This window comes from Erpetoichthys calabaricus, chromosome 13 (assembly GCF_900747795.2).
Source record: "Erpetoichthys calabaricus chromosome 13, fErpCal1.3, whole genome shotgun sequence".
NCBI lineage: Eukaryota > Metazoa > Chordata > Cladistia > Polypteriformes > Polypteridae > Erpetoichthys > Erpetoichthys calabaricus.
The window spans coordinates 111,703,965-111,720,697 of record NC_041406.2 but is presented as its reverse complement, the minus strand read 5'-3'; the positions used below and the strand labels follow the sequence as shown (position 1 = coordinate 111,720,697).

The following is a 16,733-nucleotide window of genomic DNA, read 5'->3' as shown; positions in this document are numbered from 1 at the left end:
GACTTATATAAAAGTCTTAAGAATGTGTAACAAGTATTAAACACAATAAAAAAAAGAAAGACTTTATTAGAAAATAATTCATTGAAACACTATAATTAATTGAATTTAAATAGCAGTTTTCTAACCTACACAAAGCACTTTACATAGATAGTGGGGAATACCTGGAATAATCACAAATGTGTAGCACCCGCCTGGATGAAGTGATGGTAGCCATTTTTTACCACTATCTTTTAGGTGGTGAAGGTGTGAGAGAAGATACTCAGTTACAGACATGGGATGATTAGGGGACCAGAATGGACAAGGCAGTGATGGGCAAATTGGCCAGGACACTGAGAAACAACCTACTCTTTTTGAACAATGCTCAGGGATCTTTTAAGACTACAGAGAGTCAGGACTTTGGTTTTACATCTCATTCAAAGGATGGCACCATTTTCACAGCACAGTATTTCCATCACTGCACTGGGTCAATGGGATCCACACATGGAGCATAGGTTAAGAGATCCCTGATGGCCTCACCAGCACCTCTTCCAGGAGCAACCCAAACTTTTACTAGATGGTCTCCCATCCAAGTACTGGCCAGGCCCAAACATGCATAGCTTCAGGTGGATGACCTGTTCTGAAGTGCAGATGGTATGTCTGCTTTCTATGACTACAATGTCTAAACGTCTATATTTAAACAAGAAAACAAAAACTAATGTAAAAACTGAGCTAAATAAGTTTGATTTCAATAGGTGTATGTCTAGATCAAATTAGCTAGGATGAAAGCAACAGGTCTAACCAACAGAAAGGAGACAGTGTTTAAAAAAAGACACATGAAGGAATACAGCCAATCACCACAGAAACACTGCTGTGCAGTGCATACTTGTACAGGTCTTGTCAGGGCTGGGATTTCCTTACCTCTTCATTGCTGTGTAGCACATGCAAGATTAAGTCTTGTGGTGCAAGCAGAGCTCCTTCTTTCTGAAGTGAAATGCGAGGTTGCAGACCACATGCTTGGTAATACCGCAGAGCAGCTTGGTCAGCAAGCCAGCCAACTGTGAGAGTCTCAGCATTGCTGTAATAAGCACAAAACACCTGATCACAAATACAAAAAAAAAATGCTCAGACTACAGCCAAAAAGAGGAACTAAATGGGCTCCAAAGACATTTAAGAGGAAAAAGAGGGCACCCAAAGAAACATAAGAGAAAAAGAAATGGAAATAGAATTAGGGCACTAGTCAACAGAAAAATCTAATATGTCAATGGCTTCTAAACCAAGGAAACCTTGAGGTAAGCCTGCACATCACGCATCTTCAAATGAATATCCCTCTGTACTGTCTCTCATTAAATCTTTCAATGTTGTTATACTCAATTAATGACTTACTTTGGATTCAATACAATTTTGAACAGAAAATCCATGTTAATATTGAGTAACAGATATTGGTGGTACCAGAATGATTTAAACAAAAAGCTGACAATTACTGTTTTGTTGGAATGACCTTCCATAAATCACTGTAGAACTAACTCCTTGATTAACAGGCTTAGCACTCTCCATTCTCATTGCACTGCTCCAATGTCAACTGCATTTTTAACTCAGAGAAACTTGTACCAGTTTAACAAAATGTCAATTTCAATAATTTTAAAATGAGCTAACAAATTTTGTAAAAAAGTATGTACTTTCTGCTTTTCCATTAAAGCAAGTGAGTGTATGCACCTGATACACCAAAGCAAACCAAAGCTTGATCCCAGATTAAAAGGAGAACGAAGCCACTCTATAGAATTTAGCAAATGGAATAAAAATCAAATAAAACAATGCACCAGTGTTTTGGGGTGCTGTCATATTTCCAAATGTTTTAGTTGCACTACGAATGAGTAATTACTAATGGAACCATTTTTAAACCGGCCTCATCTGATTCAGGCTTCATAGGAAGAACAACACATTGTGGCAGTACTAGGTATGATGAGAATCAACCCAGGATGGGACACCATATAATTCAGGAGATATTCAGAATTGCACACAAACTAGTAATGAGTTTCAAGTTAACCTAACAATATATAAGGAAGAAAAAAGATCTAATGACATGGAGAATAAGCAAACACCACTGTAACAATGATCAGCTAGGATACAGACCCATGATTCCGAAGCTGAGAGGCAGCAATGCTGACCTCTGCCCCATTGTGTGGCACTTCTTTCCTTGTTAAACATAAGCAGTTATTACATGTCTAAAAGTTCTCAACTTATTCACAAATCTAAACCGTCTAGTGTGTTTGTATCCCATCCACTCTTGGATAACTCCAAACAGTTTTATAAATTGTTAGCTAATTAAGAAAGAAAATAGTGCAAGAAAAACAAAAGATCTGAATGGAAGAGCGGTAAGTTGATTGGGAAAGTAAGTTTAATTGGTAGGATGTAATAATGGAAAGGGAGCAGAAGCTTTTTAGTGGACTAACACCCACCATCAAGCAAGTATAAGCTTGCTTAGCATTTATTAGATTTTACTCTTTTTAATAGAATTAGATGTCAGGAATTCTCAACACAGTTCTAGCATTCTAACCTGAACTTACCTATGTGGGACAGGAATGAGAAAGGTGTTGTCCAGAACTTTCACACGCACTCTGATTGGGGGAGGCAGAATTTGGGCCACTGACTGGGTAAAGGCTTGAGTAGAAGTCTGAAATGTAAAATGATAGTAAAGATCAGGATTGTTATATTTCTTTATTTCTTTAAAATTAACTGATTTTTCTTTAATTACTATATTTCTAAGTCTTTGTAAACCACAGCAGTGCTGAAGACTTTGTCCAGTCCTTTAAATACAACTAACTTGAGAATCCCCAAAATGTTTAATGTTCCATACATGCTCACGTATAAGTCGGGTCTTTAAACCCGAAAAATTGATCACAAAATCAGACCCCGACTTATACGCCCGTTCAAAAATGCGCCACTTTTTTTTTTTTTTTTTTAAATCTTCCTGCCTCCTTCAATCTCGCATCAGTTTCTCAGAGGCATCAAGTTTTGTTGCAGCAGCGCAGTTACCAATTTCTTTTGCTACTTCAACGACGCTCAATTTAAAACCAGCTTCATATTTTCTTCTGATCGAATGCTCCATCATAGATAAGGGATGCTCTTATGATAAAGGTGTGTGAGATACAAAAAAAACACAAATCAGTGCAAACGTTGCTTCGGAATAGTTCGAGTATTACTGTGTGGTCACGAAGGCACAATAAAGAGAGGTTAGGAGCACGCATTGATACAGCGCATTGCCGCACCCACATAGAAAAAAAAGGCAGTGTGCTCTGTGGTTACTCTCTCAGGAGGGTGTTAGCATATCATAATCCCTTGTACCAATAGTGTGAGTTTTCCACATACGACTTATATGACTGACATTATAAAATACCAGAAATTATACGATAAAATCAAGTCCCGACTTATCTGCGGAAGAACTTATCCACGAATATATACACGTTATTTCTGCACAATGTCATTCTGTACAAAAAAAAACAGATGTTCAACCAATTCGCCCAAGACTGTTATACTTGCTGAAAAATTACAGAGAAGGGGATATACTACTATTAAAAGATTTATTTTACCTTTGAAACAGGACTTGTTTGTGCTTGGCCAACCACCTATGAAACTGTGCATGTAAAAAGTGAGTTTTTCTATTTACTCATACCATCCAACTACAGGAAAATTTCAGGAACCCTAAATGAGACAGTCATACCATCACAAATGCTGTTTCATCTCTTAATCTGCTGCTTCCACTTAGAATCAGTTTAAAGCAAACTACCCGGAATGAAAATTTCACAAGTAGGTGAACTTTTCTTAGCATGCACAGAACAGTTCTATAGATAAATATGCAATTTTTGTGAAGAGTCTATTCACAATTCTGCATATTTAAAGATCACTGAAATTAACCAGAATCAAACTAAATATCTGATAATTAATATTACAGCAGCAGCAATAACAATAATAAGGGGAATAACCTTCATAATTAATTGAAAAAATATTTGACAGATAGATCTCCTAATTACATGTCATTGGCAGAGTAGAATAAAAGTGGACCCATAGTGACATTAAGTTTTCATTACCTCCTAGTTTAACATTTCTTCTTTAATGTACAAGAATGGTTTACATACATCTTCCAAGTGACAGTACAACTATGAACATTTCTCACTTGCAGAGGTGGTTATCAGCAGATATTCAACCTCTTCTGAATTTTGTTTCAGTCTTTACCCTCCCAAACAAAGGCTTCAGTGTTCTGCAATGCTTTTGTGATCACCACCAATTTATAACAAACTGTGAATCTTGCACAGAGAGATTTCAGGAGAAAAAAAGCAATGTATTCTAGTGAAAAATATGTTTGGGACTTAAAATAATCTAGTCAGTCATGCTATGCATGTAAATATCCTCACCACTTAAAAAGATGCTGGTTAAAAGATCAAGAAGATTCTTTTAAAAAACAACTCAAAACTCATCTGTTCAGGAAGGCTTTTAGCTCTACTTGACTTTATTACCCTTCTCTCAGTTTACTTCTCTGTCAAGATGCTCATGTAACCTGTATGTGTGTGTGTGCGAGACCATCAATTATCTGTTTTTTTTTTCTCTGAATTCACTGTCGTAATCTTCTTTATTTATTTATCTGGTTTGTACAATGCTATATACTGTATACCCTGCCGTTCTTTATTATATTCTGTAAGTGCCTTGAGCATGGGAAAGGCGCTATACAAATAAAATGTATTATTATTATTATTATTAAGAAAAGACAATTAACTGTACTTATTCAAAGACCAGATATTTCATGTGTTCTTAAAAAAATTTCAAATAAACTTTACTGTTCTAAGATAAAGTGTAAAACTCTTTCATTTTTTTAATAACTGCTTATTTCTGGCATTCAGCTATCTCAGCTGCCATTCAGCAATTCCATTTTATGCAAAACAATCAGGGGAATACAGGCCTTATTCCAGTAGCATCGTGCAAAGGTCAGACCCCATATAAGGACAGGCTGCCAGTGTACGAAGGGTACACTCATGCACAACCAATACTCAGACATACAGGGACATTTCAGAATGTCCTATTTGCCCAACAGGAATCACTTTGAGATTTAGGAGGGAAACTGGAGTATCTGTTGGGGGGGGGGGGGGGGGCAAAAACCCAATGCATATATGTAGAGAACATCTAAACTCTACACAGAATGTGACCTGGTTGAGACTCAAATAACCCCAGTTTAATCTGTATTTCAAAAGTAACATCTAAAACCATCCTGTGTCCTATTTAAGGCAACACTGATTCTAGAGTAATACTTTAACCAATACAGATTTTTTTAGACTGATGACACTGATGTTATCAGTCGGACTCTGTTCTAAAAGCACGTTATGCTATGCTCAAGATAATGTCAATGACATCTGCCAGTCTGGAAAGAGGCAGCACTATTTTTAAAGCCCAGTTCCAAGGATCCAGTCAGAAATATAATCCTGAAATGGACAGTTCTTGATCTACTTATGAGTAGAAGGAACCTATGGCAGAACTCTAAAATTATGCAGAAATCAGTATCACATTGGTACTGGATGATTTGAAATAAGATACTGCAAATATATAACATCAAAATATCTATAGAACATAACATTCTCACAACCTGCTCAATCCAAATATTCAAAAGTCCACACAGGGCTTCTTTTTACAGAACAAAAAATAATTCAAATTATTCTGGGTTTCAATTGAAAAATAATTAAACAGCTGAAGCTTTGAAAATACCTGTAAGGTACAATTGGACTCATTCACTCTTGAATTGTTTTGGTCTTTGGCCAGTTGTTGGAGAGGACTACTTGCACGGCGACTGCTCAGAACTGTCATTCCTGAGAGTTGTGTCATTTTTACTTGCCTGGAACGCACCCGCTTTAGAGAAAGATTTCGACTATTTGCACCTGCAGGTGAATTAAAAAAAAAACCAAAACAATTATGAAACCCGAAGACTACCAACAGATCAAAGCAACATAAATCTATCAGTTAGAAAAGACAGAACACAAGTCTGACCAGCAAACCAGCAACTCCATTGTTTTTTTATGAATTTCCCATTTTCCCCAAACCTGGTCTAGGGATACATTCTGCGTCATTCATGTGCATCTGTGGAACACCCTCTGGGCTCATCTAAAACAGGTAATACCACCCCAGGTTGAGAAGGGGTGCAAGCGCTAACCTTCTACTCCTTTGTTCCCTCTGCAGTATTAAGAAGAAGCCCAGTGAGGGCATTTGACTCTGCCCATTCTGGTACCCTGCTTATAAAGCCTGCAGCTACCAGAAGGATGCATACAGTTTGGAACAGACTGCACTGTAGGATGGCGCTCCTTCCAACCTAAGAGGGTACTATATGCTTTCCTAGCCTGATGGCTTTTCCATATTGCTTTTGTTATTTGTACTGGCACACATAACGGCTCTTTTCGTTGATTTTCATTGGACTGCATTAAATGGGGACATCTATGGGATTTGCATTACTTCACTTGACCATACCTGCTTTGTGTCAAACAGAAAGGTAACTACCAAGCCTCAGGTTCATTCATATATTTAAAAACTCTCACACTTGAGTCCACAGGAAATTTTATGCTAGGTAAGAGCTCAATCAAATCCTAATATACTACAATGCTGCAGAATCAGGGAAACTGAATTAACACAATAACTTGGTCTGAATACATTGTGAGCAAGCCTGGTGGCTATATATGTGACCTGTTGAACATATGCTGGCAACCTTTACACTGTGTAGGTAAAATAAAACCCATATCTGAGCTCATCCGAAGAATATATGAACCAATTAAACTAGAACCAGATATGAGCACCTAATTCTGAAGCCAAGCACAGTGAGCAACTGCGGTTTCTGGCTTTCTGCTAGTGCATGAACATACTGTATGTAAGATGGGGAGCTCATTCCTATGTCATCCTCCTCTGGTATCTGAATTTATCTTTTTATATCTACTAGTAGTGCAAAAAAAAAATCATCCAATGGAGCCAAAGAAAATCATATTTAACATATATCATTTGTATATCTATTTTATTTAAGTCTAGTGTAATCTCAAATCCATCTTCATCAGCGTTACAGCAGATCCCATCAAGACAGCCATTCAGATTTGGGGAAAAAGTGGTAATTGCATTGTGCAAGACCCGGAGAACAGACTGTGTGGTGAATCTCATTGAATCCACTAATTTTGCAGAACAGCCCTTGTTTTGTTATAAAACAAAAGGGAATGATCAAGACCTTTCCACACTAATTTTCTCTGATTGACTGCTATAACAGCCAAAGCACATTAGTATACTACTAATCTGTTACGTGAGCCTTTACAGAGATGCAATAATATGGACGAAAGCCTCAATAAAAATTTGTGCACATGATTGTTCCCACATGGGCTTGGACTCTGGCCTTCCTCAGCATTTCCATCTCTTCAGCTCTTGTTTGAACCCAAAAACATAGGCACACTTAATTTACCAACCTTCCTGAACGCAAATGCAGTGTAACACATTAAAGAATCTTTGATTTGGAATTGTCTGGAGCTTGCCACTACAGAGATGGGGCAGAGCATACAAGGTCTAATTGAAGGATTGACGGATGGTCCATTCATCTTTGTCTTCTACTATGCTTATAACTCAAATGTAAACAATCTTGATCAGACTTATACATTACTTAATAATTTGATGCATGATAAGTTATTCTGTTTCACTGCAGCATGTTGAAGGTCCCAAATTTGGGAGAAACTATTAAGAGACTGCCAGGTAGACAAGGGAGACCACTGACCTCTTCTAGCTGCAGATGGGGGAACAGAAGAACTGGGGTGGACCCTACCGCCTGCAGCTGAAGTGTCATCATCTTTTCTGCCTGCTTCCAAGCTCTCTGATGTTTTTCTTTTCTTTTTGGGCTGGGCTAAACCCATATCATCATCCAGCCAGTCATCTTCTATGTACTCATCTTCTGGCACCATTGCAGGACGACAACTGGCATCTGTTTTGGGTGGTGGTACAGTGGTGGAGTCTGAGAGACTGTAAGCTAGAAATCGAGACTTGGTGCCACCTAGTGCTTGCATTGCTCTCTGGTATTCTTCTCTCCCTGAAACAGACCTCTGTTCACACTCTGCACTAGTGAATAGAGCATCTGTGTTTTCTTCATCTTCATCCACTTCCTCTTGATTTAGATGATCATCTTCTCCTACAGTTAAATTGTCCTCAGAGGGAATGTAGCTTTGCATGGGGGTGGCTATCAAGTCTTCTAGCTCAGTGTCACTTTCTGAGGAGAAGCCTTCACTTAGAGATGTAATCTGTTAAAAAAATTGTATATACTCATATTATTACACACACACACATATATATTATATATATTATATATATATATATATATATATATATATATATATATATATATGCACACACATATATATTATATATATATATATATTATATAAAATAAATACTCTGCTTCTCTTTATTGTAATGGGGGTGTCAAATTTCAACACTACTAATGATCTATGCATTTTAAGAACAATACATCAATACATTTTAAAATTAAAGCAGTGATGACCACAAAAGGAAAAAAAAAATAGAATTTTAGGCAAAATGCAACAAAAACTTACATTAAAAACAGACAAAAAATATTCACAGGTGAACAGTGGACATGTTTTAGTCAGTTCAAGTATTCATGAGCTTTTCATTGTATTTTAAAATAGTAAAAAACACATCAATATATACATGATCTACAGTGCATCCGGAAAGTATTCACAGCGCATGACTTTTTCCACATTTTGTTATGTTACAGCTTTATTCTAAAATGGATTAAATTCATTTTTTTCCCCTCAGAATTCTACACACAACACCCCATAATGACAATGTGAAAAAGGTTTACTTGAGATTTTTGCAAATTTATTAAAAATTAAAAAATTGAGAAAGCACATGTACATAAGTATTCACAGCCTTTGCCGTGAAGCTCGAAATTGAGCTCAGGTGCATCCTGTTTCCCCTGATCATCCTTGAGATGTTTCTGCAGCTTAATTGCACTCCACCTGTGGTAAATTCAGTTGACTGGACATGATTTGGAAAGGCACACACCTGTCTATAGAAGGTCCCACAGTTGACAGTTCATGTCAGAGCACAAACCAAGCATGAAGTCAAAGGAATTGTCTGTAGACCTCTGAGACAGGATTGTCTTGAGGCACAAATCTGGGGAAGGTTACAGAAAAATTTCTGCTGCTTTGAAGGTCCCAATGAGCACAGTGGCCTCCATCATCTGTAAGTGGTAGAAGTTCGAAACCACCAGGACTCTTCCTAGAGCTGGCCGGCCATCTAAACTGAGCGATCGGGGGAGAAGGGCCTTAGTCAGGGAGGTGACCACGAACCCGATGGTCGCTCTGTCAGAGCTCCAGAGGTCCTCTGTGGAGAGAGGAGAACCTTCCAGAAAGACAACCATCTCTGCAGCAATCCACCAATCAGGCCTGTATGGTAAGAGTGGCCAGACGGAAGCCACTCCTTAGTAAAAGGCACATGGCAGCCTGCCTGGAGTTTGCCAAAAGGCACCTGAAGGACTCTCAGACCATGAGAAAGAAAATTCTCTGGTCTGATGAGACAAAGTTTGAATTCTTTGGTGTGAATGCCAGGCGTCACGTTTGGAGGAAACCTGGCACCATCCCTACAGTTAAGCATGGCGGTGGCAGCATCATGCTGTGGGGATGTTTTTCAGCGGCAGGAACTGGGAGACTAGTCAGGATAAAGGGAAAGATGACTGCAGCAATGTACAGAGACATCCTGGATGAAAACCTGCTCCAGAGCACTCTTGACCTCTTGACTGGGGCGACGGTTCATCTTTCAGCAGGACAACGACCCTAAGCACACAGCCAAGATATCAAAGGAATGGCTTCAGGACAACTCTGTGAATGTCCTTGAGTGGCCCAGCCAGAGCCCAGACTTGAATCCGATTGAACATCTCTGGAGAGATCTTAAAATGGCTGTGCACCGACCACGCTTCCCATCCAACCTGATGGAGCTTGAGAGGTGCTGCAAAGAGGAATGGGCGAAACTGGCCAAGGATAGGTGTGCCAAGCTTGTGGCATCATATTCAACAAGACTTGAGGCTGTAATTGCTGCCAAAAGTGCATCGACAAAGTATTGAGCAAAGGCTGTGAATACTTCTGTACATGTGATTTATCAGTTTTTGTATTTTTAATAAATTTGCAAAAACCTCAAGTAAACTTTTTTCACGTTGTCATTATGGGGTGTTGTGTGCAGAATTCTGAGGGGAAAAAAATGAATTTAATCCATTGTGGAATAAGGCTGTAACATAACAAAAGGTGGAAAAAGCGATGCGCTGTGAATAGTTTCTGGATGCACTGTACATTTACTTATCCTAATATTTATATAAAACAATTCATGAAAAAAAACAAAATAAACCCAAGAAAATACAAAACACAGAACACTAGAGCACTAAATAATTTAGTTTAAAAAAAAAAAAAGTCTAAAATTGAACTAGAGGAAGTTAAAACGTTTACAGCATAGTAGTCAAAAATCCTTGCCCTGAGAAGTTTTAATTTAAAAAATGTTACACACATGAAGTTAACATCAGTGAAATAAAAAGTTTTTCTTGGTATAAAAAGGCTTAAAAGCTGATAATTATAAAAGCCATTTATCATACAGAGCTTGTACAGTTAAAGTTAACAACCAATACAAGTTAATGGCATAATGTTAATAAGTCTTGTATGTTTCAGAATGTATTTTGCTTAATTGATTGTGTACCACGGGCAGCACGGTGGCGCAATGGGTAGCGCTGCTGCCTCACAGTTAGGAGACCTGGGTTCGTTTCCCGGGTCCTCCCTGCGTGGAGTTTGCATGTTCTCCGTGTCTGCGTGGGTTTCCTCCAGGTGCTTCGGTTTCCTCCCACAGTCCAAAGACATGCAGGTTAGGTGCATTGGGGATTCTAAATTGTCCCTAGTGTGTGCGTGTGTATTTGTGTGTGTGCACGCCCTGCCCGGGGTTTGTTTCTTGCCTTGCACTCTGTGTTGGCTGGGATTGGCTCCAACACACCCCCCGTGACCCTGTAGTTATGATATAGCAGGTTGGATAATGGATGGATGATTGTGTATTACCTGGAGTATATTTGGACATCACTAAAGACTTAATTTCAATAGTCTAGGCATAAGAATTTCCACTTCAGAAAATTTAATAGGAATTCATTTGTTACTAAAGTGAACATAAACATTCACAGACAGATTTACACATAGATTTCATATGTACTCTAAATTCTTGTCTATAAACCGCGGCTTATCTAAGGAAAAAAGTTGTGAAAATGAAAAAATAGAATATCGGCTTATACATAAATCCGGTTTATACAGTAATCCCTCCTCCATCGCGGGGGTTGCGTTCCAGAGCCACCCGCGAAATAAGAAAATCCGCGAAGTAGAAACCATATGTTTATATGGTTATTTTTATATTGTCATGCTTGGGTCACAGATTTGCGCAGAAACACAGGAGGTTGTAGAGAGACAGGAACGTTATTCAAACAATGCAAACAAACATTTGTCTCTTTTTCAAAAGTTTAAACTGTGCTCCATGACAAGACAGAGATGACAGTTCTGTCTCACAATTAAAAGAATGCAAACATATCTTCCTCTTCAAAGGAGTGTGTGTCAGGAGCACAGAATGTCACATAGATAGAGAAAACAATCTCTAGCAAACAAATCAATGGTGCTGTTTGGCTTTTAAGTATGCGAAGCACCGCGGCACAAAGCTGTTGAAGGCGGCAGCTCACACCCCCTCCATCAGGAGCAGGGGGAGGGAGGGAGAGGGGGAGAGAGAGAGAGAGAGAGAGAGAGAGAGAGAGAGAGAGAGAGAGAGAGAGAGAGAGAGAGGAGAGAGAGAGTTTGTTTTTCAGTCAAAAATCAATACGTGCCCTTCGAGCTTTTAAGTATGTGAAGCACTGTGCAGCATGTCGTTTCATGAATCAGCTTTACAAAAGATAGCAACGTGAAGATAATCTTTCAGCATTTTTAGGCGAGCGTCCGTATCGTCTAGGTGTGCGAACAGCCCCCCTGCTCAATCCCCATACGTCAGGATCACAGATAGTCAGCGCAAGAGTGAGAGAAAAGTAAGCAATCTAGCTTCTCAGCCATCTGCCAATAGCGTCCCTTGTATGAAATCAACTGGGCAAACCAACTGAGGAAGCATGTACCAGAAATTAAAAGACCCATTGTCCTCAGAAATCCGCGAACCAGCAAAAAATCCACGATATATATTTAAATATGCTTACATATAAAATCACAATTTAAATGACCGCTACGCGCGCGTGTTGACTCGGCGACGCCCAGAGCAGAAAGAACGCGCTCCAGCTGCTCCAACCGCGCCATGCGGGGAGTGAGAGAGATGCCAATATCTCACACTCTCTCCCCCCTTAAAGAAATTAAATGGGTGCGAGTGAGACCACTGACCTCCCTCCCTTCTATTAGTTATAGGTTATAGTACGTTCGGCTTATCCATGAGTCCGGCTTATCTATGATACGATTTTATTTTAAAAATTCGTATGATTTTTGGTGTCCGGCTTATACATGAGTCCGGCTTATAGACAAGAACCTAGGGTACATTAAAATAATTTAGAATTAAAACTCCTACAAACAAGGAGTAATGAATGTGACTTGCTAACTAAAATAATTTTAATATTGTTAAACAATCATACACAAATCACCTGAGCTTTGTTTAAATTCAAGTACAAAACACTGGAACTTATCCAGCCCCTTGTTTAATTAAAACAGTGTTTTATGCTATGTAAAGCTGAACGTAACCTTCATGCATATGAAAGTCCCATTTTGCAAATTATCTTTTTTAAGGTTAGTGAAGAGGACAAGTAAGTACAGCAGATTGTACAGAGGCAAGGACAAGTCTGTGGCTATCATGACAATAAGTCTTATTTCTCACTCCATGGCACAATTTACGGTAAATAGGGAACTGTTTCTCCTTGTACGCTTCACAGATTAAGCGACCAAATAAATGTAATCTAGCATTTAATGATTAGTTGTTTGTATAAAAGGAGCACAAGGGTATGTGATGCTTCGGCAGCACTGAAGAATTCACATGCATAATCTAACAAAACTAAACTACAAGTATACATTTCTTGTGGTGTATGGTCAGCTGAAGCAATGAGGTTACACCCCACAAATCATATAGTGGTGTCTGCAGTAACAAGAATTAAGATATTTATTTGTACTTCAATACTTTTCTTGTTCTTGGGGAAAAGCCATACAATGGAGCCAATACTGAACACGATCATGATCATGAACGTGACTGTGACCATGACCTTTTAGGTTGCAAGAGCTGATATGAATACCACTGACTAGTGTAGGCATGCCCCTATTCTAAATATGCCTTTTTGGAAATTGGGAGCATGTGCCATAAGGAAATCACATTTGCATCAGCAGTAAACTGCTGTTTGGCTACAGTAAAAAGTAGACTTTTTCCAAGAGCACAGCTGTTAAAGGTCTGCCATCACTTCATCAAATGGACATTCAGTCTTGTATATTACGGAGAATGAGCAAAAAATATAGCATTCCTTCAATTGTCTTCATTACAAGGCACATTAACATCTAGTCAGTATATGGTATCCCCCATACCTTTCTTTTCCATTTTAAGTCTTCTGTACTGTTGCATCTACCCCTACTGGAGGAGCTAGGCTTTTCCCCTGAGGTAGAACTACTACTTGGGACCCTGCTGCGTCCACTCTTCATATTATAATTTGGAGTATTATAAATGCTCGTCTTGGCTGGTTCAAGAGTCTGAGATTGTTCCGCATCAAATAGTTCACTGTCCTGAAAATCTCTAGAAGGCTGAGGCCTTTGAGGGGGTGAAGCTGAAAATCAAAATGTAGAATATTATCATTACAGCAGTCCAGAAAAGAAGAAATAATAATAATATTGTTCTAATGAAATGTACAATCTTTTGACACAAATAGTTCATTCAATGTATACTGATAATTCTTATTGCAAAGCTAAATCTTCAGTGTTATTACTAGAAAAATGCAAGGAATTAAAATTAACTAAATATTATTAAAACAAACCTTAAAAGTTTACAAAATGCACAATACAACTGTGCGATCCAAGGTTGCACAAATATGAAAACATTAGCCTTCTCTTAAACATGTCAGCCGTGTAATCACAGTGAGTAAAAATATAGTGCCACTAGTTGAATTTCATGGATTCCTCATTAACATCAAGACTCATATTTTAGAACTGAAAAAAATTAGGGCATGTAAAAGGCTAAATATTATGTATAGGACAATTTGACTTTATCTTCCTTTCAGAATACATTATCCAAGTATAGATCTATATACACACTTGCATGCAGACACACAACATACAGATCATTGAACCCCTCTGGAATTATTACAGTGTATGAAAATATTTAAAATAGTTAGATATTAACCTGTAATTTAGATGAATGCAATTACAAGTTCAATTAAGAAATTATCTGTACATTATAGAAAAAATGGTTTATTTTGATGACTATTTTATACTAAATTTTGTTCAAGAAGAATCATAAACTGGGACCATTGCCAGAAGCATATTTTAAAAATAGACTGGAAAACAAAAGTAAGTAGAAATAAAAAAGTGAGAGTGGTGCAGTTACTTATAGAAGGAAGCACTTCACCATTCCAGTAAATAAAGTTTTGAGGCAGACAGTGGCCATGTCTGCCATGCTACAGGCCTCGATAGCCAAGTAAAAAATAAAAATATCAGTTTATTGGTCAGTTAACAACCCTATTCTCATCAATGGAGATAAGAGTAGCTGGCAGTGGCCAAAAGAATGGGAGTTTGAGTACGACCTTCCAAAATGAGGTATGCAGGGTTGTCTGCTCACTTTCCATGACAGGGTAACAAGCTCTACAATAGGGGAGGACCTTGGAATAGGAGCGCTGCTTCTATGACTCATGAGGTACCAGACTATATAGCAGGGGTCTCCAACATTTTTTCCCCCCTGAAAGCTACTTTTACAAAATGCAGATGGCCGAGAGCTAGTCATGGTTTTCTAATGTTTATTCTCAGTTTATTTCAGCCCAAACAAACTGAGTAAGCTTGTTTTGCCTGCACATTTTCAAAATGTTGGTGTCCACAACTCACATTTTGCATTAAAACATCACAAAAAATATTTTGTTAACCTGCAAGTGTATTTTGTATGTCTGCATTTTCTACTGTATCTCACACTATTAGATTAAAACATGAATGCTGTCAAAACAAAACAATGCAATCACAAATACACAGATATTACTTATTTATTTGTCATTTTGTTACATGTCACTGTTTCACTTTATTCACATGTCCAGTTGCATGTGTGATGTGTTTTTTAGTTAGTCAGATAACTGGCACTGCATTGAGTCAACAAGAGAGGTGTATGGTGGAGTGTAGCCATTTAGGTTCACTCTTATGAAGTCATTTAAATGTTCATCTGTCAGTCTTGGTCTGAACTTTGATTTCATGACATTCATGTCAGAAAAGGCAGACTCACAGAAGTATGTAGACCCAAACAAAGCAGACATTTTCAGAGCTGCTTCATGAAGATTCTTATAGTAATCTGGCTCTACTAAGCTCCAGAAATGCTGCTGAGACTAACTGCACATTATTTTGAAGGTTTATTAATATATAATATATAAAAATCCTATGTCTGTCTGTATGTCTGTCCGCTTTAAACGACAGAACTACTTAACAGATTTAGATCGGGTTTTTTTCCAATAGTTTGCTTGAATAGTCCGGTAGATTTTGTGACTTCTTTCATTTTGCTATGTATCATAGATCGCTTGCAGTACCGATTTATTTGTGCGAATCTGAGATCCACGCAACGGGCTGGGGGGAGGGGCCTTCCTCACTCACTCGCCAGCTTCGGGGCGTGTTCCTTAACTCCGCTTAGTTGGCGAACGAGACAACAATTCAATTCAACTTGGTTTAATCTTTAAAATAAAATGTTACTTAAGTCTTGATGAGTTTGAGTCCGGATATTCTCTTAAGTGTATGCCAAATTGAAAAGATAGATTGCAATTCAGATTGTGGATCGTGATTTTGTGTTAAAAGGATCATGACATGATTTTTTGGAATGATCGCCCATCCCTAATTTTACTAGTCAAGTTTTCAAATTTATGTAGGATTCATTAACCCTTTGGTGAGCTAAGGGGATGCAAGCTACCGGTAGCTCACGAGTGACATGTTGGAGACGCCTGCCATATAGTCAGGATGCCACCTAGATGTCATTCTTGGAAGGTGTATTAAGTATAGTTCACCAAAGACAGACCCAGGACATGCTGGAGGTATTACATCTCGTAGCTCTCCTGGAAGCATCTGGGTATTACCCAGAAAGAGGTGATGAAAATTGTTGGGGACATATTAACCTGATCATCTTGGCTCTAAGTGTTGCTACCTTGACTCTCGGCAGGAAAAGGGAACAGAAATGATGACAATGTTTATTTTTCACATCTGAGAAACCAGGATTGCTTGTAAATAAATCACTACTCTGTTGGGATTAGCTTTATACCAGGAGGTGTCGTAAAGTAATTATTATTGGAGCATCTCTGTAATTTTAGTCCCATTTGAATTGCTCAAGTCGGCAACTTTTTAGAGTATGCATTCACTTTTCGGTAAAGATCATGTAGCCTTTAACCTTTTATTAAAAATTCTGAAAAAAAAAAAAAAATATATATATTAAAAAAAATATCCCAGGAAAATTGTACTGTGTAAATCAACATGTCAGTAAAATTTGGTCATTTG

The 16,733-nt window shown here is 38.2% G+C and overlaps 1 protein-coding gene across 1 annotated transcript in view; it reads right to left on the bottom strand.

Annotated features, from left to right (window-relative positions):
* Nucleotides 1-16,733, bottom strand: part of tonsl (tonsoku-like, DNA repair protein) — a 103,112-nt gene that overhangs the window by 43,289 nt on the left and 43,090 nt on the right. Inside the window, exons 17-21 of the mRNA XM_028817465.2 lie at nt 13,596-13,831; nt 7,754-8,270; nt 5,728-5,897; nt 2,544-2,650; nt 898-1,054 (exon numbers count right to left, since the gene is read on the bottom strand). Coding sequence (XP_028673298.2) covers nt 898-1,054; nt 2,544-2,650; nt 5,728-5,897; nt 7,754-8,270; nt 13,596-13,831 — 1,187 coding nt within the window. The remainder of the gene's footprint in view (nt 1-897; nt 1,055-2,543; nt 2,651-5,727; nt 5,898-7,753; nt 8,271-13,595; nt 13,832-16,733) is intronic.